Below are 27159 nucleotides of genomic sequence, written 5' to 3' on the forward strand. Positions count from 1 at the left end.
CGCGACAACACGGGCGGGAGGGGAGGGGCGGGGGCGAGGAGCGGCGCGCGGGGGCCGACGGGATATGGAGTCCGCCCCGCCGCCGCTACCGCCGCCCGCGCGGGCCGCTGGGAGGTGTCTGTGCGCCTGAGGCGCTGATGGGAAATGGCGGGGCGCGCGCAGCCTCATGGGAGTTGTAGTCCGACCGGCCGCTGCCGCCGGGCTGTGTCGGGGGGGAGCTGGGGAAGGAGACTGGAGGCGGAACCCGCCCCTGCAGCGAGTCGGTTCGGCTCCCTGACCGGCCTCGCTGCCGCGGGAGGCGCGGGGAGGGAGGCGGAGGCGTCCCTAGGACTACATCTCCCAGAGTCCTTTGCGGCAGAGCAGCCGCCGCGCGCCCCGTGCCCCGCCCGCCGCGGTGCATCGTGGGACGGGAGCTCCAAAATGGACAACCCCAGGGATGCGCCAGGTACGGCTGGTCCCGCCGAGCCGCTGGGCCTTGCCCCGCTCGCCCCCGGCCCGCAGACGCCCTTTCCCGGCCTGTCCTCGGCCCCGCGGCCTGGCAGCCGGCTTCCCTGTGGGGGCGGCGGCGGCGGCGCACCAGGCTCGGCGGCCTCCTCGCCGCTGCGTGAGGAAAGAGGCGCTGGTGGGAGTGGGGGGCGGTGGGGGGTGGGTGCCCGGGGCCGGGCTGTGGCATCATCCCCCCGGTGGGGGTGGCTCGGGGAGGCCCCGAAGGCCGCAGACGTTAATTTTAATTCTCCCCCCTTTTCCCGTAGGAAAAGCGAGCCGGTGGTTTGGGGTTGCGCAGTCTAAATCAGCCAAGACGAACGTGAATATTCTTCACCAAGAGGAGTTGATAGCGCAGAAAAAGAGAGAAATTGAGGCCAGGTTGGAGCAGCAAGCAAGGCAGAATTACCTGAGCATACAACAGCTACCTCTGTTTGGAGAGTACGTGCGAATTATGGGGCTTTTAGATGGGAGATTCGCGGGCGGAAAACAGGCGCATGTGTCAAATGAAACTGAAGAGACAAGCTTTGCAAAGCTCTGGTCCTTGGGGGCAAGTACTAAGAACGTTGAAGTAGATAGTTGAGTAAAGGCTGGATTAGGATACTTGCACTTTAATTGATCTAGTCAGATTTTTCAAATACTCTTGTGAATAGATTTGTGCTAACAGCAAATCGTATATTTTTAATGGGGTATTATTACACTTCTAGCTTCCTATTTGTTAGCTTTCTTATAATTGTGACTATGTGTTAGCACAGTTCTCCAGCTAAATGCTTGCCCAGGATTCTTGAAGCAGGATTTCTACTTGCTCTCTTATGCTACCCTGCTTCCAACTGAAGCGTGGGTAAATGCTGTAGACAGCAAGGTGCATGATCTTTAGGTGTGTTTTCAACATTAGATGAGAAAGGTTAGTAGTCATTCGCATTTGTCTTGTTTCCTGTTTAAAATAAATGCATGTGAAGGGAGCTGGGGAGGATGATGAGTACCATCACCTGCTTTTCTTTTTCTGTTCAGAGATGACGGTACTGACAATGAAGCCTGTGTTTCCAACAAGTTTGTTAATGATGGCAGTTTCCTCCAGCAGTTTCTCAAGCTGCAGAAGGAAAAGTCAAGTACTGGTAGGTCGACTTCTGAGCAACAGGAGGCCTTCCTTCTCCTGATGATACCAGCTTTGTGTGAGCTGCCTCCATGTATGTTCACTTTAGACACCCTGCTATAAGCTGTTACCAGTATGAGTAAGTTTTAAAGCAGTGATGACCCCTTTAAATTCGGATTAAAGTCTTTCTTTGATAGGGAGGTTTGCCCTCTTTTCCTCTATGTGTGCTGTAAAGACAAGCGTCTCTCTTCTAACTCGAATCTCACGTAAAAATCATCACAGCTTTTGTTTCGTTGCGCAGCTTTCACCAGTCAGCGTTTTTAACTTACTCTGAAAATAACGGCCTGTTGCAGCTGTGTTACTGCCTGAGTTGTTATTTGTAACCTTCTGAGGTGAAAACAGTAAGGATGCACAGGAATTATTTTCCCCTCATTCTTTTCTAAGAACCTCCCCCAAGTTCTACTAATAACTCGGCAAACACTTCTGCATCAAATGTTGGGAAGAAACCTATGCTGTTTGGGAAGCGCCCTGGTCAGGTCCTGAGCAGCATGCTGCACCAAGCGAAGAACTACTCCCATTCCAAACAGACCCCAGTCGTTAACCGCCTCAGTGTGTTTCAGTCGCCAGATGAAGATGAGGAGGAAGATTATGAGCAGTGGTTGGAAATTAAAGGTAAATGACCCCTCATACTACATTGTTTGTTTTGGGGTGCAGGTCCGCTTACCCTAGAGATAGGAGTTGAGTTCAGGATACTCTCAAGAATTTTCCCCAGTGGAGGGTTGGGTTTTTTTCCTTATGTTATGAATTCGTATTCTTAGCACAGTTCCTATGTGCAGACTTCCGCATCGTGAAATACAAATGCGGGTTAATGCCGGCAGACTCCTCCAAAGCCAGCTTCAGCAGAAAACCCGAGGACTGAAAGCTGTTGGGTATTACTGATCCAGCCTGAACTCGGTATGGGAGATGGGTCACTTGCCGTAGTTAGCCCGGGTCTGGTTTGTGCCTAGAGAGGTTTGTTTTCTCTGAGTTATCAAGACAAGTGCTTGACCAGTCTCTGTGAAAAATAACCTGAGAAGAAATATGTTCTCTTAATGGAGCTTGATTGTTTGCTAATCATAAGAATTTTGCTTTTGTACAATTAAAATTAATTATGGCTAGTGCTGAGTTCTCTAGAACATATATAGATATAATGCTTGCATTTGAAATGAAGTTTCAGGGTTTTTAAATGATAGGAAATGAAAAGTCCTCGGTTTGGGTGTGGCTGCCTAGAGGGAAAAAATGTAAGTTAAATATTGCAACACTTAAGTAACCAAGTTTCTCTGGATAATCTAGGCTAGGAAGCCAGAAGGCAGTTTTGCTTAATAATATGATTTTCATGCTTGTGTATTAATCAAGTATAAAATTAGATTTGAGTTGCTAAATAAGTCATGCTAAGCTCTGTGTCACAATTTCCTTCATTATATGTTTACAAAACCATGTCTAGCTATTTCTGGTGGGATTTATAAAAGCATAATATTAGCCAGCCTGAACTTAAGCATGAAATGCACTATAGGAATGTGAGAAATATCCACTGGCAGAATATGGAACCTTAATTTAAAGATCATGAGTTCGAATCTAGTCTAGATCAGTGTGGACAACTCTACTCCTGTGTGCTCTTTGTTCAGCGCCCTACCCAAAATATTGCGTAGACAAATGCCTGTGCTTAGTTCCCGTTGAACGTGTCCTGCATTAGCTCTGTAGTCACTGTCAGCGTTAGTGGGTTCCTCTCCAAAATACAGTTTCTTGGAGACTGAGCTTGCCTCTTATCTCTGGTGGGATTTCCTCCAAGTGAGGGTTGAGACATGGGCATGTGCCAGTAGGGAGAACTATATGCTCCAGCTACACAATCTGTCTCTGCTATCTGGGTACAGAGCGATGTCTTGGGAACGGGAATCTGTAATCTTTAGGGAGTAATGTGGTGGTTAGAAAAACAAGCCAAATTTCTGTTCCTCCCCATTGTGTGTTTTGTGTGGAAGTAGAATTGTCAGAAGCAAATTATGTCGCGATCGAAGTTGCACCCTAAAGTGTGGTGATTGAAATGTTAGGCTTTTCCTTGTAGGAAAAATCTAGACAAAATATTAACTTCCTACTAGGGGAGTGCAGAGGCTGACAGTAACCTAGGGATTGTAATTTGTACAGCTGTGTAAGACTGGATCCCCCATTTCATCCTTTTTCTTCCCATTCCCATTCTACCGGTCTGCCGCCGTGGTTCTTAGAAGTAATGTACCTGTTGCCTGTTTGGTGTGTGAGTTGAACCCCAGTACTGACAGCCTGCTTAAAGTTTTACCCCCAGAGGATGCGGAGACCCGACAAGTGGTGGAAAAGCTGGCTAGGTTCGTGGCTGAAGGGGGACCAGAATTAGAGAAGGTCGCTATGGAAGACTACAAGGATAACCCAGCTTTTTCGTAAGTGTGGTGATAACTCTTGTCTTCCAAAGCAGAACGTTGTCTCTTTGTAGGAAAAAACCCCACATCAGCCTTGTGTATATAGTTCTCGTGGATGTGTGTGGTTTAATTATCGTTTGGTGGATTTGAGCTTTGTTGTGAGTAATTGTTTTACAGCAGGGGAAACTGAGGCAGAGAGTGATACTGCGATGGTGCTAGTTAGGACTACAGCCTGGGAAGTCTGGCTGCCTTTACAACACCTAGTGTATGGGGATACCGGACTGGATCTTGGGACTGTTTGTCTCCTCTGCCACTGATACGCTGCGTGGCTGTGGACAGAGGATTCCCTCCCATATCAGAAGAGACTGTTACTTATTTCCCTTCAAGTGACACAAAACATTTGGATACAAGTCCTTAGATTAAAGCTGTGTGTATTTATACATGCTGAAGGCTTTGCAATCCTCATTTTAAGTGTGTTCTGAGTAATTTATCTGTCTTGTATTTCTTGGGTTTGAGCTGTTTATATCCCAAAGTGTCAGTGTTTGTGTATAGCTGTTGCTGATGTGTATTTTTTGCCCTTTTTTCCTCCGTCTCCACCCTAGGTTTTTGCATGATAAGAACAGCAGAGAATTCCTTTACTACAGAAAGAAAGTGGCAGAGATAAGAAAAGAGAATCAAAGTTCTCAGGCATCCTCTTCTCAGAAAGGTAATTGAGGCTGGGATCTCGAGAATATGAATTGCATAAGTTCAATTTGACTTCTTCACTCTCTGTAACTGCTTGTTAGGTCTGTTCTGGAAACAGTTGGAGTGGGTATTTGGCTGTTAATCTGCTGCCTGTAAATAAAATTTCAAAATGATGGTGATCAAACATCACCACAATGGCGTCAAACTATTGCGCCAAATGGTTGTTTCCCAAGCCCACAGCGTGCTGTACCATGCTCTACATAAAGGGCTCTTGAAAGAGATTTCCCTTGCATTTCTCCAAAATCCTTAAAGTGAACTAAAACAATTCTCCATCGTGTGTGTTCTGGAAAGTGTTTCAGCCCTGAAAACACATTTAGGAAAAGTGCTTTTTCTCACATCTTACTTGATTTGTTGTAAATGAAAATGGTTGGTTGGTTTGTTGAACGTAATCCCCATTTCTGCTGCCATTTCCTTATCCGAAGCTTTTATTTTCTGCGTGGGACACAAATGCTTGCAAGTAAGGGGCTGTGTTTTCAGGTGGGAAAACAGCAGAAATGGGTGATCTGCCAACGCACAGGTAGCGTGAGCAGTGGAATCTGGTCGACTGTGTTAAGAGACAGAAATTACTTAGTGATGAAGTGTGGTCTGGGGGCCAGGTGTTTATCGCTTCTGGTCCAGCCTCTGTTTCAGGCCTGCATGCAACCCTGGCAAATCATTCGGCCTCTCTGCATCAGCTTCCTTTGCCATGGAAAGAAGTATTAATGCAATTTAGCTGTCGTGCTGATGAGTTAACAGCTCAAATAAATCAGGGTTTAATAGACTGTAGGCTGAAAGAGCTTGTTACCACTATCAGCTAAATGATACAAGTTTGGAAGCTAAACAGTATTATCCATACTTTACCGGTGTGGAATATTGAAGCAAGGAAAGGTTATGACTTGTCCATGGCTTATAATCATGTCTTCTGCCTCCTGGTCCTGTGCCAGCACACTGGAATACTGGTACTGTGCAGGTAGCAAATGTCATATAAGGCTGTCGTGGCTAAATAATGTATTTGCCTCGCTCCTTCAAATATGCTTGAAATATTAATGATCAGAGCCTTCTCCGTGCCTTTGGACTAAGGCTGCAGTAGCCACCTCTTCCAGGTGAGGATTGGGGCTGCTTGGTGGAGAATTTCCTCTGTCCTACAACCCTCCCCTAAAACGGCCAGCAGATGTGTAGTGACAGTAGGTGCAAGTGGGATTACAGAGCGGTATTAGTTTGCCGCTTTTTCCAAGGCCTTCCCGTTGCTCCTGGGGATGTCAGTGGCAAAGTCTTTAACTAGAGATAATTGCGAGTGCTGAGGTGTAACCCTATGGAAAAGTGCCTGATATGAGGAAGAAACAGACTTCCTCTGCAGCAGAGAAACAAGTGTCCATCTTTGAAGACAAAAGCTGGTTTCTCTGTTAATCCGCTCTCATCTGGCTCCTGGCACAGGGGAAGCTGATGTGTGAACGGGCACTCCTCTGGTGACAAAGTTGTTGTACAACCTTATACGATATCATGTTTTTGTGATATAAACTCTATGACTGTTTATGTGTAATATTTCTAAAAATTAAACTCGACCTTTTGCCCTTATTCTGCTCTTGGGGTTCTTAGAACAGATAGGCTTTGACTGTTGCTTGTGTGAGTTGGGCCCAGTACTGACAGCCTGCTTAAAGTTTCACCCCCAGACGACGAAGAGACAAAGAACTCTGCTGAGAAACTGGCGAGGTTCATAGCAGACGGGGGTCCCGAGGTGGAAGCTATTGCCTTGCAGAACAACCGAGAGAACCATGCTTTCAGGTAAAGGAAGAAACCTGCTGCTGAGTGTACTGTGGGTCTCTGATTTTTTAAGGGGAAATAATAGACAAGCTTGCGATGAGTCTGAAGTTATAAGGACAGCGTACTTACCTTGCAATGATACTTTTACGTTCTCAAGCTTCACAGTTTAAAGCAAGGCATATATATAGAGAGAAATCGATTTGCTTTCCCCAAAATGTATGACTTCCACCCCGTCTCACCTACTTTCTGTTGCAATGTACTAGTATAATTCTAACCTTTATACTTTCCCCTATAGCTGCGTGTTGGTGTGGGCCCCCATCCACTGCTCATACCGCTGCTGTCCAATTAATTTCTGGGTTGCTCTTTACACAGCACCTTCACTAACATACAGGTAGCACTCCTTCACCATTACGTTCCCCTTTGGAATATCTTTTTCAGTCTTGCAGATGTGAATTGTTCTCTTCAATGCACACTGACAGCTGTTTAATGCCTCCCTTTGGTCTCATCTGTGTTACATTTTTCTGTTCTTACAAACAATTTGGTGTGTTCTCTGGAAGTGAAGTGGGGCTCGGCGAGCCTTATTTTGTTGCTGATATTTTGGCATTTTATTGGCTGCCTTCTGGCCCTCAGGGGTACTCCCCTTGTGTTGTGAATTACATTACAGATGTGCTAATACCTGAGCTGTTTCATTATTTACTTTAAAACACCACTGTGATCCCACCTGAGCACGGTCAAGTTAAACATCATCTCCTCTGTTAGGATTTCATCAGGTTTGCCACAGGGAGGGCCCCGTCCTGCCCTCTGCTTGGTCCTGAAGCAATCCACAGTGCTGTTATTCAAATGGAGGGATGCAGGACCACATTTAATGAATTTTAAAATACATCAGAGAGCTGTTTGTGTTTGCCTGTGCATGTCATGAAGTGGTAGATCGGAAAGGTTTGTCATCTCTTATGTTTTCTTGTGGGAGCAGGCACTATCCCGAGGAGAGGTTATATCAATTATTAAACTGCTCCTCTAAAAAGGGAAGATGGTAGAGAAGTTAAGAATAGACAAGTTTTCTCTGTGAAGTATTTAAACTGGAGTGAGCCCAAAAACATAACGTGTTTGTAAGAAACATGACTGTATTGATTTTTATTTTTTTTAATTTGCGTAGCTGCTAGATTGGGGATTGTTCATGTTCTTCCCACAGAGACTGAGGAGTTTTATTTTACCCAAAAGGTCAGAGATGCCTATTTCTGGAAGGGGTAGCAAATAAAGCAATGGTTTTTTGTGTATGAGGGAACAGAAGGAGGAGTCATGGTATAATTAAGCAGACTGGTAATGTCAACGCTTTTAGCTTGAATAGAGAGCTTGGGAGCAGTTCCTTTAGGCAGTGGTTTGGCATTCCCACTGGTAAGACCTGAATGTTTGTTTTCTTCTGTGAACTGAAACCCAACATGTTATGGAGCCCTCGCAGTTTTTCCAAATGTGTTCTAGAAGGCAGGTGAATTCTGGGGGAGGACCTTGCATTTCCACAAATGTACCGTCATCCTTTTTAGTACTGTGTGTTTATTTGGCAACAGAAAATAGCTGTGGTTTGCTCATGAATGGGAAATACGTTTCCTGATCCCAAAGGCTTGCAGCCTACCTTGCAAGAGCGCACGGACCCTGCATTGCACGCACATACACACAGGATGGTGCTGGAGAGCAAGGAAGTGTGTGGGAAGGCTACTTGTGCAAGAGCATTGCAGGAAAGAAAAGCCCTGACCAAACCGTGCTGTGTCCAACCCCTGCATATGACTGTTACATCTAAACTTTCCTCCTTTTTTTCTTTCTTTCTTTCTTCATAGGTTTTTATATGAGCCAAACAGCAAAGGCTACAAGTATTACCGGCAGAAACTGGAGGAGTTCCGTAAGGCCAAAACCAGCACTGTGTGTGCCCCCTTGCCTGGAGAGTCCAGTTTGAAAAGGAAGACCAGTCCTGAGGCATCACCATCACCTTTGTGCTTACCATCTTTGCCCTTGCCTGTGCCCTCACCTTTACCTTTGCCCTTACCTTTGCCCTTGCCTGTTCCCTCGCCCTTGCCCGTGCCCATGCCCTTGCCTGTGTCCTCGCCTTTGCCCTTGCCCGTTCCTTTGCCCTTGCCCTCACCCTTGCCCTCACCTTCACCATCATCCTCTACAACTCCACCTGATCAGACAGCTACAACCGCTGCTGCAACAACAACTACAGCTACTGCTACAGGCACTACTAAAAAGAAGCGGAAGAGCAGGTGGGGGCCCGAGGAGGACAAGGTTGAATTACCGCTCCCACAGCTCGTCCAACAGCTGGATTCTCCCTCCCCTCTTTCAGGTTAGTGGGTTCGTATATTGTGTTGAATAACTGTTTTTCCTGGGGAGTGCATTCTGCCTTAGCCCAGCTGGCTTTGTAAACAGAAAACCCAGCGAGTCTATCTCTTGTTGTAATCTCCTTGGTTGCCAGCCCCCTATCTTTCCACTAGGTCTAGCAGCTAACTCTCCCCTGTGTGGAAACCCAGATAAACCACTTTATCTCACAGACACCAGGGATTGGATGTTATCTATCTCTAAAACCCTGCTGTGCTATAGCTCATTACAGCCTCAGCCTCTACACTATTTAGGGCTATTTCACTTCAGGAAGAGAGTCTGTCAGAAAACAAATATCAAAGGCTGAACTGTGCTTATTCCCCATGGTAGGATAAAATCCCTGGGCAGCACTTCCATCTCACTCTAACTGATCAGAAGGCTAAATGGGAATAGCTGTTTCCCCAAGTGCTGGCGGATGCAAGTATAACTTCCAGTTCCAATTTATACCCATTTCAGTTCATTTGATTGCAGATGGGGTTCACACTCCTCATCCAGCATTGAGGCTCGTGCTCCTGTTACTTCACCTGCCAAGTTCACCTGGGGGGTGCAGCTCTTTGAGTTCTGGAAGATAATTCTTCCAGTCAAGGCACTTCTAGTGAGCTCTCGGAGGCTGAACTCTGACCCATCTGTGCATGTGCAGATAGGTAATTAGCCAGGCAGTTAGAGATGCATACAAAAATTGAGTCACTCAAGGATAACAGGTGAATGCAGACATTTAAGACGGCATCTTTGAATCCTTTGCCCAGTTAGTGTGGTATGGGGGAAAGGATGTGAAAAGGAGAAAAAGAAGACGTAAGATAAAGCAGTTGGTGTTGGCAAACTGAGAAAATTAATAGTATGAGGCTAGCGTCACAGGAAAAGTAATAAGTACCTGTCTCAGGAAGGACTTTTTCCAAAAAGCAATAGGAGAACAGATGAAGTGGGACAAGTAATAGAAAACAAGCCATAATTTTCTGAATTGCAGGGTGAGACCACAGAAAACTTTCAACACGTGATCAGCCTGTACAATTCATTGCTCCAGCAAGTCAGTGGGTCTTCTGCTTCAGCTGGGTTTTTGAGGAGATAATTGCTCAACCCGTTAATAGCTTAGATTGTTAGGCTTGGGTAAGATACAGGGTTAGCTATATGTGCTGTAGTGTCTGTTGGTTCTGTGGAGGTCTGGAAGGAAGGACTCTGTTTCCTAATCCAGCACTTCACATGTAGATGAAGAGACATTCCCAAGTAATTCTGTCTTCTAATCGCAGCCCTATACGATCTTGGCTATACATATCGTATGTACAGGACAAGATACCAACGTGGATGGCTTCCGCATTTGACCTTGAATTACTGCTCATAGTAAGGCAGAAATCAGATGTGAGAGTCTTTCCTGACTCTAGAGTAATTTTTTTTTCCTTGCAGACAGTAACAAAGCTTCGATGATGAAGCTGGGCAGGCGCTATCAAAACAGACATCTGATTCTGTCTTAATACCTCCTGCTGCAGAGGAGGGCTGCAAGGGTATCCATGTGCTCATTCCAGCATGCTTCCTGCCAAAATCTCCCCTAGCTCTTTTAGCCTCCCCTTAATTAGGCAGGGACATGCTTGTTGTGTTCGTGCTCACTTTCTGCAGGGCTTTGTGTCAAGTAGAAGAAAAGGACAGCAATTTGTCAGGCATAACAAATCAACCGTTAATGCGCTGTTAATGCTCTGCAGGGGGAAGGGTTTTTTTTAATCAGTTCAGATGGACTAATCTGTTTTTAGAATTAACATCTTCAACCTGACAGGTGAAGAGAATTCCAAATTACACCCCTGGTCCTGTGGAAGGTTAGAGTTGCACAGTACGCTTTGGTACCTAAATAGCTATGTCTTAGTCTTTTATCCTCAGCAATTGTTTTGGATTTAGCGGAGGACTGTTCTGATTCTTTTCCTGTCTACTCTTATTAATAAATCAGTAGCGTGGAGAGGAGAAAGTAGAGTCCTTTTGGACAGAAAGAAGGCTCCTCCTAAATGTATTGATATTGAAATGCTTAACTGCATATGTACTGCAGGGACTAATACATCTGAAAAGCTGAACAGAGATATTGTGATTAGTGAACTCTGTGGACTAATGGGAAATTACAGGCTGTCATTAGAGTTTTCTGAAACCTAATATTGGATTGCTTTGGGTCTGATTAGTTTTAATTGAGTAAGATCTTCAGACTATGAAGCAAAGAATCAGGCACTTCTGTATTGGGATTTCTCCTGCTGTCCTTAAAGGACATTCACTTCTCTTGTAACAAGCTCCTCTTTGGGCATGTGGGAAAGGGATAAACCTTTAGGTAGTCTTCTGCCAATGCTGCAGATAGACTGCACCATTAACCCTGTAGGCAAAGCTGATGTCATTCAAGGAAAAAAAGTGTATTTTTCCCAGGCCTGCTGAACCTGAGACTGAGAAGCAACTCCTTATCTTTTGCCTAGTGCTAGACCGGTGTAAGGAACTTAGAAACCTTTTCTATTTCTATGCAAATACATTGGCTGATCTTATTTATGAATAGACTTTCCTATCTTCACATGCGGGCTTGGGGTGGAGCTTTGCTTTTTCTGTCAACTTTTCCTATATCGTAATACTTTGGGCCAAGTATCCCCCAGAGCTAAATTTCTGCAGTGACTCTTTTAGCATCATCTCAGCATCAAGCCTGCAAGGTACCAGAGCAGTCAGACAAACCAGATGTAGCTTTAGCACAAGAAGGAGCAGTGGCATATGCTTTCTGGGAAGTAAAAGAAGATGCTACGCTCTCACCTTTCTCCTTTAAGGTGGTTATATATGCTGGCAAGCCACCAGCTCGTGGGGCCTCTAGAGCCATGCCTGGCTCTTAGCCTGAGTGTTTATGCAATTCAGAACTAAGCCAAAGAGCTGCTGACCTCTGTGAAGGGCAGAGAGTCTTCCTCAGTGCATTCAGAGAAAGCTTTCCCATGCCCTGAGACAGGAGGTGAATCTTTGACTAAGGCTGATGCTGAAGTGCCCCAGTCTCACATAACATTTGGGGCCAGATCCTTCTTTACGTGGAACAGGCGTAGTGTGTTCACTATAGCTGTTTCCAGATCTCAGTGAGACAGAAATTGGGCTGTTTATCAATAATAGGTAGGTTTATTTTTCTATTTGTTCTTATTTCTCAGGAGCTGAAAGTGCGTATCCTAGCACCAAGCCTAGCATAACACTGCTTCTTGCTTCCCTCCTCTTGGAAAACCTCTTGCAGTGTTTTACATAAGTCTTCCTGCAGAGTTGACTCCTGGCACTGGTGTGAATGTGCAGAGGCTGTAGCTGTGCAAGGGAGGGTGGATGCGCTGGTTGGTGTTCTCCTTGGGAGGCTTGGAGTTAAGGAAGCCACTTCCCAATCATGGTGTGCTCCGCCAAAAGCATGTGGGAAAGGAGGGGAGATAAGAGTGCTCAGATCAATTGCCCTGAGTGCGAATAAGAGGGAGGGAGAAGACGACCCCTGGGGCCTAATTAGCATGCTGTGTAGACATGTGGTGTCATGAACAATGATCCTGTTATTATCAGGCTTCATAATTAATAGATAATGAATAATTAATGAAGCATCATTTAACTGTAGTCTGGACTTACATTCAAATGGAGGTTTTTGCCGTCATTAGGAAGAAATAGTTTTCCTTGTATTGAAAAATGCAACGCGCTTTCAAGTGCGGTTGTGCGTCGTCTTCTAATCCCTTAAATATTTAACTATTGGGTTCTTAGGTCTAAAGCTTAGCTGCTTTAGAGGGGAGCAGCCAGCCCTGTTAGATATATATGAACCAAGTTTGCAAGGCAATCTCCATTGTAAATACCTTTTTTTTTTTTTTTTCATCTCCAGCAATGTTTCTATTACTCTGTTTCATGGTGCAGCAATTACAAATAGGCTTCCTGGTTGGATTTTTTTCCCCCCCTCTCTTCCTTTAACTTGCCCTTTGAACTCAGAGTGCCATATGGTCGTTTTAAATCAGTAGGTGCCCTGCCCAGATAATGTTAATATCTAATTTCAGGGCTTATCTGATATGACAGCAAAAATCATTCCAAAGGAGGAGCTTCCAAAAGGGGATGCTGCAGAAAAAGGAGGATACATCGATGGGACTGTCAAGCAAATACTTAAAGCGCCGCCTCTTTGAAAGCAGGGGCAACATCCCTGGCAATGCTCTTCTTGAGCCTGTAGATTAGAAACTAAAATCTCCTTGGGGAACAGCAACTTCCAAAAGCAGCATAATGCTCATGTCTTTATTCTAATGTGGTCATTTGCTTTTCATTTTGAATGAAGTTGCTGTTTACATAGTAATCAGCAGACACTTACGTGCACAGATTGGACAATATGCTGACAGGCTCAGATCTGCTTGTGACTCAATTCTGAATAATTAAGTGTCACTCTTTGCAATGGCTGGGGTTCACGAGAAAGCCTTATGAGGAGAATTAATCTTAAGGAGGAGTGATTTTTAAAGCGTGGTGTAGCAGATTGCCATGCAGTGTGACCTCTGAGGATGTGAGAGACAGTTGGCGAGTCTGCTAACACGATAGGGCAGAGCCTTGGACCAGGATGAGGGAATACTCTGAGCTGGCTGGCGAAGGAGGTGCAACCCGGTGGCTTTCCTGCTCCTGTGGTTCCTAAGTCCTACCAGGCTGTTGTTCTTCAGTTAAGTGTCTCAATGCTGGAACCATGAAATGAGTGTAAAACTTCATGTGGGGATCTTGAGAGGTGGTTTCGCTGGTCTCAACAGCTGTCTCAAATTTTTGAAAGTCTTTTAACATGTGCTTATTACAGTTCAGGACCTCAAGGGTCTTGGTTATGAAAAAGGGAAACCGGTTGGTTTGGTGGGTGTGACGGAACTCTCTGAAGCCCAGAAGAAACAGCTGAAGGAGCAGCAGGAGGTAATGCCCTGAAATGATTTCCAAATTCATTTGTCTACCAGCATATTGTGTTGCAGCATGGCAGGGTTAGATGGGAAAATGGAGGTGGAGATAGCAAAGAAACTTTCCCAGTGGCCCACAAATAAATCTCTAGGATTTGTGCTGAATGCCTGAGAATCATGTGATGCTGCAGTCAGCAGAAATATTAGAGGACTTTGGGGAATATGAATCCAACCAGCCAATTGCTGTCCTACCGAACTAAAACCCAAAATCTATAAGGTCTGTTGTGTCACATCTGCAGCTGGTTATGTATTACTTCAGTGGTGGGCAGAAGGTGAGTAGATACTTGCAAGCTTTGCGGGGATGAGAGCAGAGTTGGCTTTTGCCAGAAGGTGAGGATGGTGTTTAAACTGCGTAGGGCTGATCAGGTGGTAGCAGTCCTCTGTTAATATCGAGGTGCCTCTGTCAGAGGAACCAGCACATTATGCTCCTGTTTGATGTGAGAAACGAGCGGATCAGATCAAGCAACAGCACTGCCCGTTGGGATTTGTAGTTGTCATAACCCGTATTATGTACGGCAGCTGGGGCGGGTGAGGGCTCTGCCGCAGAGCTCTGCGTGCCTCTGTGGCAGACTCCGCTGCCTGTGAATGGGTTGTCTTATCGAGCGCGCTGTTGCATCTCTTCCCCTAGATGCAGCAGATGTACGATATGATCATGAAGCACAAGCGAGCCATGCAGGAGATGCAGATGATGTGGGAAAAGGCAATTCAGCAGCACCAACATGGCTATGACAGCGACGAAGAGGTGGACAGTGAGCTGGGAACGTGGGAGCACCAGCTTCGACGCATGGAGATGGACAAGACGCGAGGTGTGTAGGGAGCTGCCATGCAAACATCTTGCTCCGCGGTTGTACAAAGGCCTCCAGAGGGAGATGTCTGAGATCGCCTTGTTGGCGTGGGAGTTGCAGGGTCACTTTTCACTGGTCTGTGCTGTGGCTTCCCTGCCTGTTGAGTGGAAATAATAACCGTGTGTTACTGTGAGGCTTTATGCTTCACAAACCCTCTGAAATTCCAAGTCGAAGAATGCTGCGTTATTGCTGTTTTCTCTCCTCTGTGTCTTGGGCAGAGTGGGCTGAGCAGCTGACCCAGATGGGCAGAGGGAAACATTTCATCGGAGACTTTCTTCCACCTGACGAGCTGGAGAAATTCATGGAGACGTTCAAGGCACTGAAGGTGAAATAGCAGAGACTTCACAGGGCAGTGCTTCAAACTTGTCCCGTAGCAGTGAGGGAAAGATCTCAAGCATGCTTAGCCCTCTTTCACAGCAGTTAGCTACCTTGCAGCCTTGAGGTACTTCTGCCCTTCACCTGGGAGCTCTGTTACTTCTGGAGGAAACAAGGGGTTAGTTTTTTTGCTCTTTGCAGAGAAACGGCTGTAGCAAATTAGAAAACAGACCGTTGGGACAGTATTTGGGGGTTAGCTGAAATTCTAGACAAGCCTCTGTGACTACCCACCGTTTGTCTGCTGGTCCTGTTTCTGATAAGTGGTTGCTGATGCCAAGCAAGGAAAATTTGAATTTTTATCCAAATGATTGCAGTAAAGTGAAAATATAAAGCCTGCAAAAAAGCTTATGCAAACCACTTCAATACCTGCCAATTTTTCCTAAACTGTAGAACTTCTTGATGCTGGCGCATCCTTCGTAATGTTTTCATGCAACCAGCGTGGGGTCTGACGTTCCCTGGAGATCCCGGCTTAAGTAAGAACTGTATCTGAAGCTTGATCCCCAGTTAGCAACTTTAAATTCAGGAGCTAAATATTTCTCAGCTTAATCTCACAGTAGCATTCCCTGCTTCTTGCAGATTATGTTACAGGGCTGTGCTGCGCTTTATCATTTACCTGTTTTCTTCTCTATAGTGGTGCAGAACTGGAATCCTAAGAAATCGCACAAGTTATTAATTGTTTGCCAGAACATCTTCACTTTGAGTAGCTGAAGCTGGTTTTCCCCTCCTCTAACCCACAAAGATAGGCGCATATAAAAAATAACCAACGCTACCTTTTGTGTCTCCGCAGGAAGGACGTGAGCCAGATTATTCTGAATACAAAGAGTTCAAACTGACTGTGGAAAACATAGGTTATCAAATGCTAATGAAGATGGGCTGGAAGGAAGGCGAGGGACTTGGCTCGGATGGACAGGGGATTAAAAACCCAGTCAGCAAGTAAGCAGAGTTCTTCTACTATTGATTTAGTCCTTTCCTCTTGGGCCGGTAATTGATGCTCCTGCCCCAGCCTACTGGAAGCAGCTGCAATGAATGTGACTGCAATTCATCACTTGACCAGAATATGGAATCCTCGCAGCAAAGGAGAAAAATCGTTTCTGATTTCTTTGGGGTTCCCTCCCCCTAAGGCCTGGGTTTGTTACTTTATCTCAGGCAGGAGGTATGATCTGAACCAAGAGCGTTTTGTTTCCGGTCTCAATTCGCATAGTGCGTTCTTCCAAAAGGTGCCTTCTCCCCGGTTTCCCCATCTATAAAATGAAGATGATAACACTTTTCTGCACCTCGCCTCTCCCAGGGCACGTGAGGATTAAGTCATGTCTTTAAAGTCATCGATTTATTTAAGTATTAAAGAACATGCCTTTTGCATCTGAAGCACCGTTGGTGCCCGCTACCTAGTCCCTAGGGTACCGTGGCTGGAAGGTGATGACCAATATATGCTGCTGCTAGACCAGTGTTTGAAAGATGCTTTGTGTGTGATCGTGCAACTGTCTTGATGTCACTCTTTTGCGCAGAAGTTTTCTGATTTGATCACACTTTGTATGTAATAAAGCTTTATGAGAGTTCTATCAAAAAATAGATGAGCATCTCTCTTTAGGTGGATCATCTGTTGATAACATATGCTGAACTTTAGAACCAAATACTGGGGATAGGAAATACTCCGAATTGTGTTTTAGCATTAGATCCTTTTAGAAATAACAGTTGTTTGTTTACTGCACAATAGAAAGAATCTCTACAAAGCACTTCTCCTTAGCAAGAAGATCTCTCTGGTGACATGCTTACTGGTTCAAAGAAGTCCTGCAATAAAAGATCGCTGTAATCAAAACAGCAGGGCGTGCACACGGCAGAAGGAAGGCAGTTTCTGCCCATCACAGGGTCGAACAAGGGTTGTGATTTTGCTTGGGCTCTACCATCTCTGATCTTCTCAGAAGGGAAAAGAAGGTGCTACTGCAGATGGAAAGGAGTTGCTTTTGCTTTTGGACTGTTCTGGAGTGAAGGAGTGGGAGGCAGGCACACTGTTTAACAGTTCTGCCTACCTCCAATCAGCAAGGTACAAATCAACGCATTTGGTTGCCAAAGGTTAGTCCGTCAGTCAGAGCAGCATTTGGTAGGGAGGCATCCGAAGCGTGGATGGTATTTCTGTTCCAGCTGTAAAAGGTTAAGCAAATATACGTTGATGGCTTCCATCTAATGATAGCAAGCGTCATTGACTTGGAAGGGCAACGTAGAAACGTGGCAAATGCAATAAGCTGCTCAGTGTTAGCTGTCTGTCTTGATGTAGCGCACTCTGCTGATGCCCAGTGCTCCCTGATGCTTGAGCTCTGAGCAGGTATTTCTGATGAGGAGGAAGGTGACCTGTCACATCTGCTTACCTCGGAGACTTTGTTCCCTCTTTCTGAACAGGGGAACTACCGCTGTGGATGGAGCTGGTTTTGGCATTGATCGTCCCGCTGAGCTAACCAAGGAGGATGATGAGTATGAAGCATTCCGTAAACGAATGATGCTTGCCTACCGCTTCCGACCAAATCCATTGGTAAGGTGGTCCTGAAACGAGACACGAATCGAATTATCCCTACCAAAACATCCATGGATGCGCGGTTTTCCTTGCTATGATTTTTTTTTCCATACAAAAGCCCCTGTTTTTAACTTTATCTGGTACGTACAAAGTATAAACTCTGCGTACAAAGGAAGCAGATGGGTCATCCACGAATCTGTGGGTTATTTGGAATAACTTTTCCTGGCTGCAAAAGGCTTGTAAGTTTGCATCTGCCTCTGTTACATTCAATGTGCCGGCACATTTAGAAAGCTACATTTGTAATTTTTGATGGGAGAACCTCAGGTTTCACTGTCAGAAATGTCACGTTTCAGTGGCTTTTTCAGATAATTAAGCTCAGACGCTCATTGTTCTGTGAAGACAGCAATTTTGATTAATTTTCTCTTGTTATTCCCCACAGAACAATCCACGACGACCTTACTACTGAGAATGTTTTTGGGGCAATGTATTTTCAAAACAGTTGTAATTTTACTGTGAAATGTTATGAAACTGCATTATCATTCTCTTATTTGCTAATATTGTAAAACTTATTGAAGTCACAATGCCATCTTTCACCCAGAAGAAAGGCCTGCGAGCCCACTCACTGCACACTCGAGTGTCATGACAACTGTGTCGTAACAAGGCCTGGGTGGAATTCAGAGGAGAAGAGAGCAGGTGAGAGCAGAGATCCTCACGCGGTGCCCTGCTTACAGCGGAAGGGTAGCACCAAAGATACCAATAGGAATAGTTCAGGGACTCCATTTGTGTTTAGCTCGGTGCCATGTTACAAGGAATGCATTTTCTGCTGAACGGCAGATCCTCCGTTATTCAGATCGCGCAGCTTCTGCTGCTCTGGGGGTTTTTCATTTTTGTTTGGTTTTTTAATTGCAAATACAACAAGGGACTGTCTCCGACCCAACTATTGGGGGCTATCGTTCAGTCAGGCTATCATTCCCAGAAGAACTGGGTTCCGTTGCTGTCATGAAGCCAGAATTACAGTCTGACCTTCAACTGACATTGCAAAACCAGTGCCTCGTCATTTTACCTCTACCCTGTGGAAGACAAGGTGCGGATGGGTGCATGGAGCACAGCTGCAAGGCTGGAGGGGCACAGGGTGAGTTTGTTCCAACTTCGGAGGCAACAGCCTCTTGGTTTCTTGAACACTAAGTTCACCCCCAGCTTCCTAGCAAAACAAGAGACTTGCTAACGCTTTCTGTGGAGTGGGGTGATGAAGAACCAAGCCTTCAAACAATTTATCAAAGGCCATTTGGATTTTGTTGTCATAAGAAACCCCTCTACAACTACAAGTTTTCTTCATTCAATCTGTAAATAAAATAAAACTCATTTGTTCCTTAGTTTTAATCACTGAATTTTTTGAAAGAGGGGTCTTACTGTGGGTTTTTGTAGGCTGACTGACTGCTCTAGCTCCCTTTCCTTCTAGCATCTTACAGAAAACAAAGTGAGGTCAGCTGGTTTGGTTTCCTTTGCATTTGTTTTCCCTTAGTCCAAATACTTGGCGTGTGCTTCTCTTTTGTTACCTTTTCTTAACAACGTAGAGTCAAGGACTTGGCTTTCAATAAAAACATTTGAAACGGTAAATTCAGTAGGGGTTCATTCTGAGAAAAATCAAAATGTGCGAGCGCTTTGCAGACCCGCGGAGCTGGGGCCGTTCCTGGGGAGTGCGTGGTGTAAGGCACACTGCGTACACTCGGGGATGGCAGATTGGGAAATAAAGATAAGAAATCTGGCAGGTCTTCAGTAGGGCCAAGCTTCTGCTCAAATGATTAAGGTCACTGTGACAAGTGTGCTTTCCCAGGAAGTTAGGACACCCATCTTGCCATGTCGGTGCTGCTCGCTCTTGGTTCCTGGCTGGAACGAGCCTGAGCTGCTGTGTGGAATTACCAGCCTGGAGCCCTGCTGGGCTGCCCACTTCACCCCTGGCTTTTCTGTAGAAGCAGGGGCTTGGGGGGAGGCTGCTGGAGAGCAAAGGCATTTTCAGTCTTTTTATTCCAAGCGTAGGGAGCGTGGCATCCTTTTGGCACCAACAATGACCTGGTCACGGGGTGAGTGGGCAGGCTCTGCTATCCCTGATCGGGTCTTTACAGCTGATCTGGCGCTACAGCCGTCCCCGTGTACTTCCTTGAGGTTGTGTTGGCAAAATTTGTTTTATTCCTTTATTTCCACACTGCAGCCTTGGTCTTCCTGAGCCCCTTCTCTTGCTAACTGTTCATCAATAGGTGCTTTGCTCCACTCTGGTTTTTCTTGTGTCGGTGTAAGTCGTGCACCGTTCCCCGTGCCCTACGGCTGGGAGCAGCAGGCAGGGGTCAGTTCTGCAGAAGCCGGGTGAGCCACTTAGCGCAGTCTTTCTTGCCATCGTTAGCTGCAAAGCGGGGAGTTAGTCTTCAGAAACTGAATCAAACAGGCGGCTGCTGCGGTGTGCCCAGAAGGTCACCAAAGTTGGGCTCTTTTAGATCAAAGAGTAAATTCCCAGTGCCCACCGTGCAAACGCTGTGCCGGCTGGCATGAACACATGCGACTGAGCACGAGTGCCTGTGGTGAGTGTGGCACGTGGAGGCACCATGAAATCACCCGGCCAGGGCTGCTTTGCCCCAAGCGGCTGCTGCAAGAGCTGGGAGATGGAAATGATGGTTGGAGAGGGTTCAGGAAGATCTGATAGTTACTGCTTAAACCTACCCAGATTACCTGGGTTCACCCCCCCCTTTTTTTTTCCCACAGGGTGTTACACTGATTTTCATACATCTCCCTGTAGGAGTAGGGCTGGTGAGCGCTTTCTCAGCTGCAAAGCCACGTCTCATTGCTGAGCCCTGGAGACTGAACCCCCCCTTGCTCTCAGGCGTGCTCCCTTCGCTGTAGCCTGAACAAGCACCACCTAACGAGCCTTTCCTCATCAGCGACGAACCTGCTCGCGACCTCCGTGCTGACGAGGCGCGCGGGGTGCGTTCGAGTTCCTCCTGCGCGGAGGAACGATGAACAAGCCCAGGGCAAAGTGCAGGGCGGCCAATTCAGCCCCCGGACTCTGAAGCAAGAGGGCAAAAGAATGACGCAGTGGCACGTTTGTGAAGGCTTTGTGAGGGAGGGGGAAAGGTTGAGCGGCCGCGCTGGGGGTCTGATAAGTACCGTGGAAGTTTCTAAGTGTGTGCCCAGTTCTGCAGCGCTGAGCCAGGTCTCTCCATGGGCTGGTGGGGAGGTAAACGCTCATATTTTGAGCAGAGAGCATTGAGAGGAGGAGGTCAGGGGAACGCTGGGCTCCCAGCTGGGTGCAGAGACCTTGAAACTCTTGCTCTCTGCTCAGCTCAATTCATTATTAAAGGCAGGGATGAAGCGTTGGCTTTCATGTGCTTCGCTCCTTCTCTTTTCCTCTTACAGATCTGAAGAGGTGTATCCTCTTGGCTTTTTTAAGTACTTAAGTTTCCAGAATGAATTGGAAAAATAAAAAAAACCAACGTTCCCTGAGCTTTCAAAGCCTCTTCTGGAGTGGTTTTATCCTTCCCCTGCAGCCCTTAGCGCCGTTTCTCAAGGCAGCCCTCGAGCACAGAGACCTGCACGGACCCTCGTACAGAGACAGACGTGTTTGGCTGCTGCCTGCTTCCCCCCGGGACCCCCTGGCCTTCCTCCCGGGCGGCTCTGGCGCTTTAAGGGCGCTGCCTGTTTGCCGGCAGCGGGGCCGAAGTCCGCAGGCTCCGGTGGCTCTGGCTGGGGATGCAGCTCCCGGCTGTGCCGGGCGCGCTCGCCCCCTCCCTGCTCGCCATCCCCGTGGCCTTCGGCATCAACGGCGCGACCGCCTTAGCAGAGTGAGTGTGGGCCTGGGACAAAGCTCTGGGGCTGGGATGATTGTGGTCCAGCTCAGGACAGGGTGCTGGGTCCTGTTCTCCACTGGTCCTGGGTGCTGGGTCCAGTCCAGGACAGGGTGGGAGTGTATGGACTGGCCCAGGACAAGGCTCTGTCCAAGGATGGTGGGAGCCATCCCACGCAGGATGGCTACTGGGTCCCATCCGGACCCAGAGAGGGGGAGCGGTGTCCAGGGCAGGGTGCTGGGTCCCTCCTGGGGCTGGGGGGGAGCGGCATGGTCCAGCCCAGGGCAGGGGGCTCGCTCCGGGTGCTCCTGCCCCAGCCAAGCCCATGGAAAGGCTGCTGCAGGCTGGGGCTTTTCCGACATGGTTCATGGCCGCCTTTATGACTTTTAAATCCCGTTATCGGTGAATAGAGGCGCAGCAGGGTTGCTCAGGCTCATTGCACAGCGCAGAGCGTAACGGGGCTCGCCGACCGCCCACATCCCCCGGGGATTAGGGTGCTCAGCACCTCCCTGATGTACGAGCATCCTCTCCAGCCACCTGGCCCCAGCGCAGCCCCCCGGCCAGAGGGACAGGACCCCTGATGCTGGCTGTCCCCTCTGGGCATGGCTGTGCCTCCCCGGGCACTGGGGACCCCTCCAAACCCTGCTCCCCCTCCCTGAGCGATCCCCCTGGCAACTCGGGCGCTGGCGTGCCCCGGCGTGCGTGGCTGATGCCACCCCTCCATGCCGGCCTCGTCATCGCCACCATCACGCTGCCTGACAACAGCCCCGCTTTCGGTTTTACTGCCCAGCGACACCCCCGCCGTGCCCCAGCCCCGCTCTCTGGTCAGCGGGCCAGAGCCCCACCGCTTCCTTACACCCTTTTTTCTCTCTTCTGTGTAAAACCACACTCTGGCCGGTAACTTTTATTTCCAGTCTCGCACCCCAGCTCCTGCCAGCCACGGGTCTTCCCCTCGTGCTCTTTCATCGCTTCACTGCAGTTTCAATCCTTTCATTCCTGCCAGGCCCCCTTCATCCTCCTTTTCCCATCCGTTATGTATTTCTTTTTACAGCTAATTTCTGCTTTCGCTTTACCAGCAGAAGGGGCTTTTAGCCAAACTTTTAGTTCCAGAGCCGGGGCCTTCCTGGCCCTGATAAACTTTACTTAAAGATCTCCCGATTTTCATTCCCATCTTTTCAGTCTCCTCTCTCCCTTCCATCCCGTACGGCACCGCACCGTCGCGGCCCAGATCTCCGGGATCCATCGCTATGAAATCCTCAGCCCTTCCGCGCGACGCAGCACTGGGTGAAAACCATCCGTAGGTGTGGGGAGCACTGACCCCCCCGCCCAGCCTGTCCCCCAAACTGAAGCCCGTAACAATATTATTCTGCTCCCCAGACATTGCGGGTGGATGTGGAGGGGGTACGTCGCCCTAATTCTTAATTAGCCCCGAGCGATGGTGGCCTCGAAGCCCCTCAGCCTGGCAGGGTGAGCTGGGTGCCCTGAGCGCAGCACCCCGAGGTGCTGGTACGTGTGTGCGGTGGCCCCGGTGCTGGCACATGCTGGCGTGTCTCGAGCCCCAGCACAGGCACAGTCACATCTTACGGTGACTGGAGGAGCCCGGCGCGCTACTCCACCGCAGCATCCGTATTTGAATTTTGAATTAATCATTTTGTGGGAGTGATTAGTTGTGTAGTAATTAATTATACACTAGTAATAATGCACTTAGGCGGTGACACTTCAATTATTTGATTATTTGGAGGGTTTTTTCAAGAGCATCTGTGTTGGTTTGGATGCTTAGCGCACACGGTGAGGACAAGCTCAGCCTCGCTCAGCGCTGCTGTGACACCCATCCTGTCCCTGGGCGTGGGGTCCTGCGCTCCCCGGTCCCTGTCCCCGTTCCCATCCCTGTCCCTGGAAAAGCAATTCCGCCTGCACAAGGCAAACACGAGCCGGGTGCTGTCGCAGCCTCCTATAAACGAGTCCTGCGGTGTTCCCAGCCAGGGGACCCGGGGGCAGTGGGACGGCTGGCCTTTCGTCCCCGCTCGGCACGTTCGCCGCGCTGCGCCGAGGAGCGCTCAGGCTGGTAATTGGGTGTTCCTCCAGGACGAGCTGTTAACACCGGTGTCTGTGCAGTCAGCCAGCCGCAACTTTGCCTTTTCTTTTTCTTTGGTAACAGGGTTAAAGGTTTGAGTAAAAAATACCGTACTGTTCTCCTTGTCTCCTGGCAGAAGTATTGCCTAGACCAGAGCTGTAGCTCTTCCAGCAGATGCACGTGCTTCCTGGGAGGGGATGTAGCAAGCTCGGGATAGATTTCCCTACAACTTCTTCACTCTCTTAGGACACGTTTTCAGTATCTGTCTCCTCATCACCGATTTGCTTTATAATCGGTTTCCCCAATCTCTTACAACAGCGGCCCATCACCACAGCCCGGAGAGGGAGAGGGATGGCGGCGCTGGGGCTTCTCCCCTGCCCTGGCACGGGAGCCTTGGTGAGGCAGCCGCTTCCCATCCGTGCCTGGGTGTCAGACCCAACCTTCCTCCCGGCTTCACCTCCCCGGGGTTATTTCAGAGCCTGGAGGAGCCGTTTCCCCCCCGCAGAGGACAGGCAGCACCCTGTGTCGCCGTGGGACCCCACCTGTGCCAGGGTGCAGGGTCTGATCCTGCCGTTCCCCCTGCTTTGGTGGAGACCTGTCAAAATCAGTGGGGGTGAAGGGTGTTTCACCTGGACCAGAGGAAACGGGGCTTCACCCCCCGGCTGTGCCTGGGGTGCTGAACCTGTCCTGCTGTTCTGCAGCAGCCCGCTGGCGCTGATGCTGACGGTTGTCCTGGTGTTCGCCGGCCTCTTCTACATCATCTTCTTCGTAAGCGGAGTGAGCCACTTCCAGGACCCCCTTTTCTGCGGTGAGTGCCCTCCGGGGTGTGGGGACTGATCGCGTGCTGGGGCGGGGAGCGGAGGTTTGGGATTTGGGGAGAGCCGTGGGACCCGCTCAGAGCTAGCTTGCTCTCCTGCAGTGTTTGTGGTGTTCTCCTTCACCTCCATCGTCGACTTGATCATCTCGCTGGAGGAAGATGGCTACATTTCTGGCTTCATGGAGGTCTACGTCAGAGAGGTACCACCTCTCCCCGCCTCGGGCTCTCGCACACGAGCAGCCCTGTGCACCCACAGCAAGCACGGATGCTGCTCCTGCTCCCGAAGCTGCTCACGTTGTGGGGGGAGCATGCGCAGAGCAGCCCCGGCTCCCGTGGGGTCCCCTGGGGAGGGGGTGTGGGAAGGCGCTTGCCCTCACCCCATATGATCTGCTATCTTCCGACCGGGCAGGGCGAGCCCTACCTGCGCACGGCGCACGGCATCATGATCTGTTATTGGGACGGCATCATCCACTATGGGCTCTACCTCGCCATGATTGCGGCCATCAGCCAGAGGTGAGCGGGGACAGCGGCAGGAAGGCAAGGTGGCTCCCGTAGCCACGTGGCATCTTCACTGATCAGGAGCTTGGAGGGGCTCGCGGGGGTTGGAGGATCCTGAATTTTGTGGGGAGGGGAGCTCTGAGCCTGGCAGAGGTGTCTGATCCCGATGTCTCCGCAGAAAGAGCTACAGGAACCTGGGTCTCTTCTGGCTGGGCTCTCTGATGATGAGCATCGTCGTCTTCCTGCTTGGGAACCTGATAGGTACAGGGGTGCGGAGGGGGGCTCAGCTCCACATCCAGCCCTTGCCGATCCCTCCAGGCTGCCTCCATCCCCCCATCTGTCCGGCGGGTTTGCTCCCAGGCACTTGTCCTGTGGGCAGAGGAGGGAGGTGCTGACCTGGGGACAAGCAGTGGGTACCGGTCCTGGGTGCCAAGCGCTCCGCCGTACCTACCCTGTGCTCTCCTTCCCCAGGGAAATACAGCTCTGACCTCAGCCCTGCCTTCCTGCTCAACCTGCCCTACGTCCTCATCCCCATCTGGGCTGGGGTGAAGCTCTTCCAGCAGCCCAAGGCTCTGCCATGCCACAGCCCCGAGAAGGTGAGCTGGGGACCGGAGCCAGGGCAGGAGCTCTGCGGGAGCTGCACCGGCAGCCGACAGCCTTATCCCCCTCCCGGGGTTGGACCACAGGGTGCGGAGCCGAAAATACGGTGTTTTCCTCCTCCCAGGTTGCAGAGGAGCAACGCAAGCGCCTGTACCAGCGGCCGCAGGACATGGGGCTGGTCCTGCTCCTGCTCCTCACCGCCGCGTTCACCTTCTTCAGGGGGATGGTGAGTGCTGGGTTCCCACACGGGGATCTCGGAGGGGATGCGGGGGTCCTGGGGTGGGTGCATCTGCCCTGTGCCCACCTCCCCTCCACTCTCCGCATCTCCAGGTGGTTTTGGACTGTCCTGCCGATTCATGCTTTGAGTACATCTATCAGCACGAGCCGTACCTGCGTGACCCAGTCGCCTACCCCAAAGTGCAGGTGAGTGGGGTCAAGGGGGGGCTGGAGCCTCCCGTTTGGCACCAGGGACGGGGTGACCCTCTCTGCGTCCCACCCTAGATGCTGATCTACATGTTCTACGTCCTCCCCTTCTTCTGCCTCTGCATCTACGGGCTGGTGCTGCCCGGCTGCTCCTGGCTGCCCGACTGGAGCCTGGTGTTTGCCGGTGCCGTCGCGCAGGTGAGGGCTGCCCCGTTGTCCTTCCCCCGGCTGCGTGGGGGGGACACGGTGGGACCCCCGGGCTGGGTTTTGGTCCCAGCCAGGAGAAAGCAAACGGGGAACCGGGGCTGAACCTGGGGGGACAGAGCTGCACCCTCGGCTGCATGTGGAGCAGTTCCCACCGCCGCTGCCCGATAATTACTTTGGCCTCGGTGGATCTTAATGGAGCCGGGGATGAGTTTGACAGAAATAGGCTGGAGCGAACCCGCAGGTCTATAGATAGGACACGCAGGCTGTGCTCCTGCGAAACACCCTTTGGTGCCGGGTGGGCTGTACCAGGCCAGCCCGCTGCTGCCAGACCGCCCGTGGCACCCCCTGCCCTGTGTCCCCAGGCTCAGTTCTCCCACCTGGGCTCCTCGCTGCACGCCCGCACGCCCTTCCCCTACCAGACCCCCGAAGATGTCTGGTGGAGCTTCCTCATCACCAACGTCCTCTACGCGCTGGGCCCCCAGCTCCTCGCCTACCGCTGCCTGCGCTGCCCTGCCTTCTTCCTGCCTGCCACTCCTGCCAGCCTGCACGTGGGCAAGAAGCACCAGTGACGTGTCCTGCCCACCCCGGGGGGCTGCTGCCCATGTCCCCTCTCCTTGCTGCAGGAGCAGCCGGAGCAGCCTGCGGTGGGACCTGGCTGGCAGAGATGTCCCCAGGGATGCTTTGGTCCCCCCCCGTGTCCCCTAATGCTGCTGGGGTCACTGAGGGGACCCCGGGGTGCTCTGTGGGGGCATCACTGCAGCCACAGCCCTGCCCTTGCCTGGGCTCGGGGGGGTCTCGCTGGCGGGGGGCTGTGGGAGCCGGGCTCTCCTCCCGGCAGGTCCCAAGGGTCCGTGGGGGCCCTGTCCCACCCCGGTGCTCCCGGCCAGGCCCGAAGGATGCAGAAGCGGGGACTGTGCCGGGAAACCACTGTTTACAAAATAAAGGAGCGAGGGTACGGCTTCTGAACCTGTGTCCGTGCTCCAGCCGGGGACGTCACCCCCGTGGCAGCGGCCGTAGCACCACACCGGCCCCCCACGTCATCCGCCAGGCCCTGCCGGTTCCCACCCTCTGCCCGGTGCCGCGAGGAGCTGCCAGACTTTGCCCCCTCCTGCCCTTTGGGGCGCAGGGGCCGTGGGGGGGCTCTGCTGCCTGCGCTGCCCTTGCCTGCCCTTGCTGCAGCTCGGCCTCGGGCCGGGGGGGGGGGGAGCCGGGGGAAGGGGGGGG

At 50.0% G+C, this 27159-nt stretch overlaps 2 protein-coding genes across 4 annotated transcripts; both read left to right on the top strand.

Moving 5' to 3' along the window:
* Positions 1 to 402: 402 nt before the first annotated feature.
* On the top strand, positions 403 to 19100 carry SUGP1 (SURP and G-patch domain containing 1). 3 transcript variants are annotated; one of them, XM_054805089.1, is made up of 14 exons: positions 403 to 445; positions 753 to 924; positions 1495 to 1598; positions 2021 to 2248; positions 3897 to 4020; positions 4602 to 4705; positions 6381 to 6504; positions 8313 to 8815; positions 13610 to 13716; positions 14386 to 14563; positions 14821 to 14927; positions 15765 to 15910; positions 17372 to 17501; positions 17923 to 19100. In XM_054805089.1, the coding sequence occupies exons 1-14, from the start codon at positions 421 to 423 to the stop codon at positions 17947 to 17949; spliced, it is 2079 nt and encodes a 692-aa protein (XP_054661064.1). In that variant the 5' UTR covers positions 403 to 420; the 3' UTR covers positions 17950 to 19100. The 3 variants fall into 3 exon arrangements, with proteins under 3 accessions (XP_054661064.1, XP_054661067.1, XP_054661066.1); XM_054805092.1 differs by having other exon boundaries at positions 6393 to 6504; XM_054805091.1 differs by having other exon boundaries at positions 3909 to 4020.
* Positions 19101 to 21174: 2074 nt separating this feature from the next.
* TM6SF2 (transmembrane 6 superfamily member 2) lies at positions 21175 to 26891 on the top strand. Its single transcript, XM_054805490.1, has 10 exons — positions 21175 to 21313; positions 24092 to 24198; positions 24310 to 24407; positions 24617 to 24720; positions 24884 to 24966; positions 25177 to 25301; positions 25430 to 25531; positions 25636 to 25728; positions 25807 to 25926; positions 26298 to 26891. Exons 1-10 carry the CDS (start codon positions 21222 to 21224, stop codon positions 26502 to 26504), a joined length of 1131 nt encoding a protein of 376 aa, XP_054661465.1. The 5' UTR covers positions 21175 to 21221; the 3' UTR covers positions 26505 to 26891.
* Positions 26892 to 27159: the final 268 nt, after the last annotated feature.

This window comes from Grus americana, chromosome 28, assembly GCF_028858705.1.
Source record: "Grus americana isolate bGruAme1 chromosome 28, bGruAme1.mat, whole genome shotgun sequence".
In the NCBI taxonomy this organism is placed as follows: Eukaryota; Metazoa; Chordata; class Aves; order Gruiformes; family Gruidae; genus Grus; species Grus americana.

What these genes read in the sequence shown, in the direction of transcription:
- SUGP1 (XM_054805089.1), top strand. Translation starts at nt 421, where the DNA reads ATGGACAACCCCAGGGATGCGCCAG. An exon ending in AGACGTTCAAGGCACTGAAG is followed by an intron (nt 14,928 to 15,764) that starts GTGAAATAGCAG and finishes GTGTCTCCGCAG; the next exon opens with GAAGGACGTGAGCCAGATTA. An exon ending in ATTAAAAACCCAGTCAGCAA is followed by an intron (nt 15,911 to 17,371) that starts GTAAGCAGAGTT and finishes CTTTCTGAACAG; the next exon opens with GGGAACTACCGCTGTGGATG.
- TM6SF2 (XM_054805490.1), top strand. Translation starts at nt 21,222, where the DNA reads ATGCAGCTCCCGGCTGTGCCGGGCGCGCTCGCCCCCTCCCTGCTCGCC. An exon ending in CCAGGACCCCCTTTTCTGCG is followed by an intron (nt 24,199 to 24,309) that starts GTGAGTGCCCTC and finishes GCTCTCCTGCAG; the next exon opens with TGTTTGTGGTGTTCTCCTTC. An exon ending in CATGCCACAGCCCCGAGAAG is followed by an intron (nt 25,302 to 25,429) that starts GTGAGCTGGGGA and finishes TCCTCCTCCCAG; the next exon opens with GTTGCAGAGGAGCAACGCAA.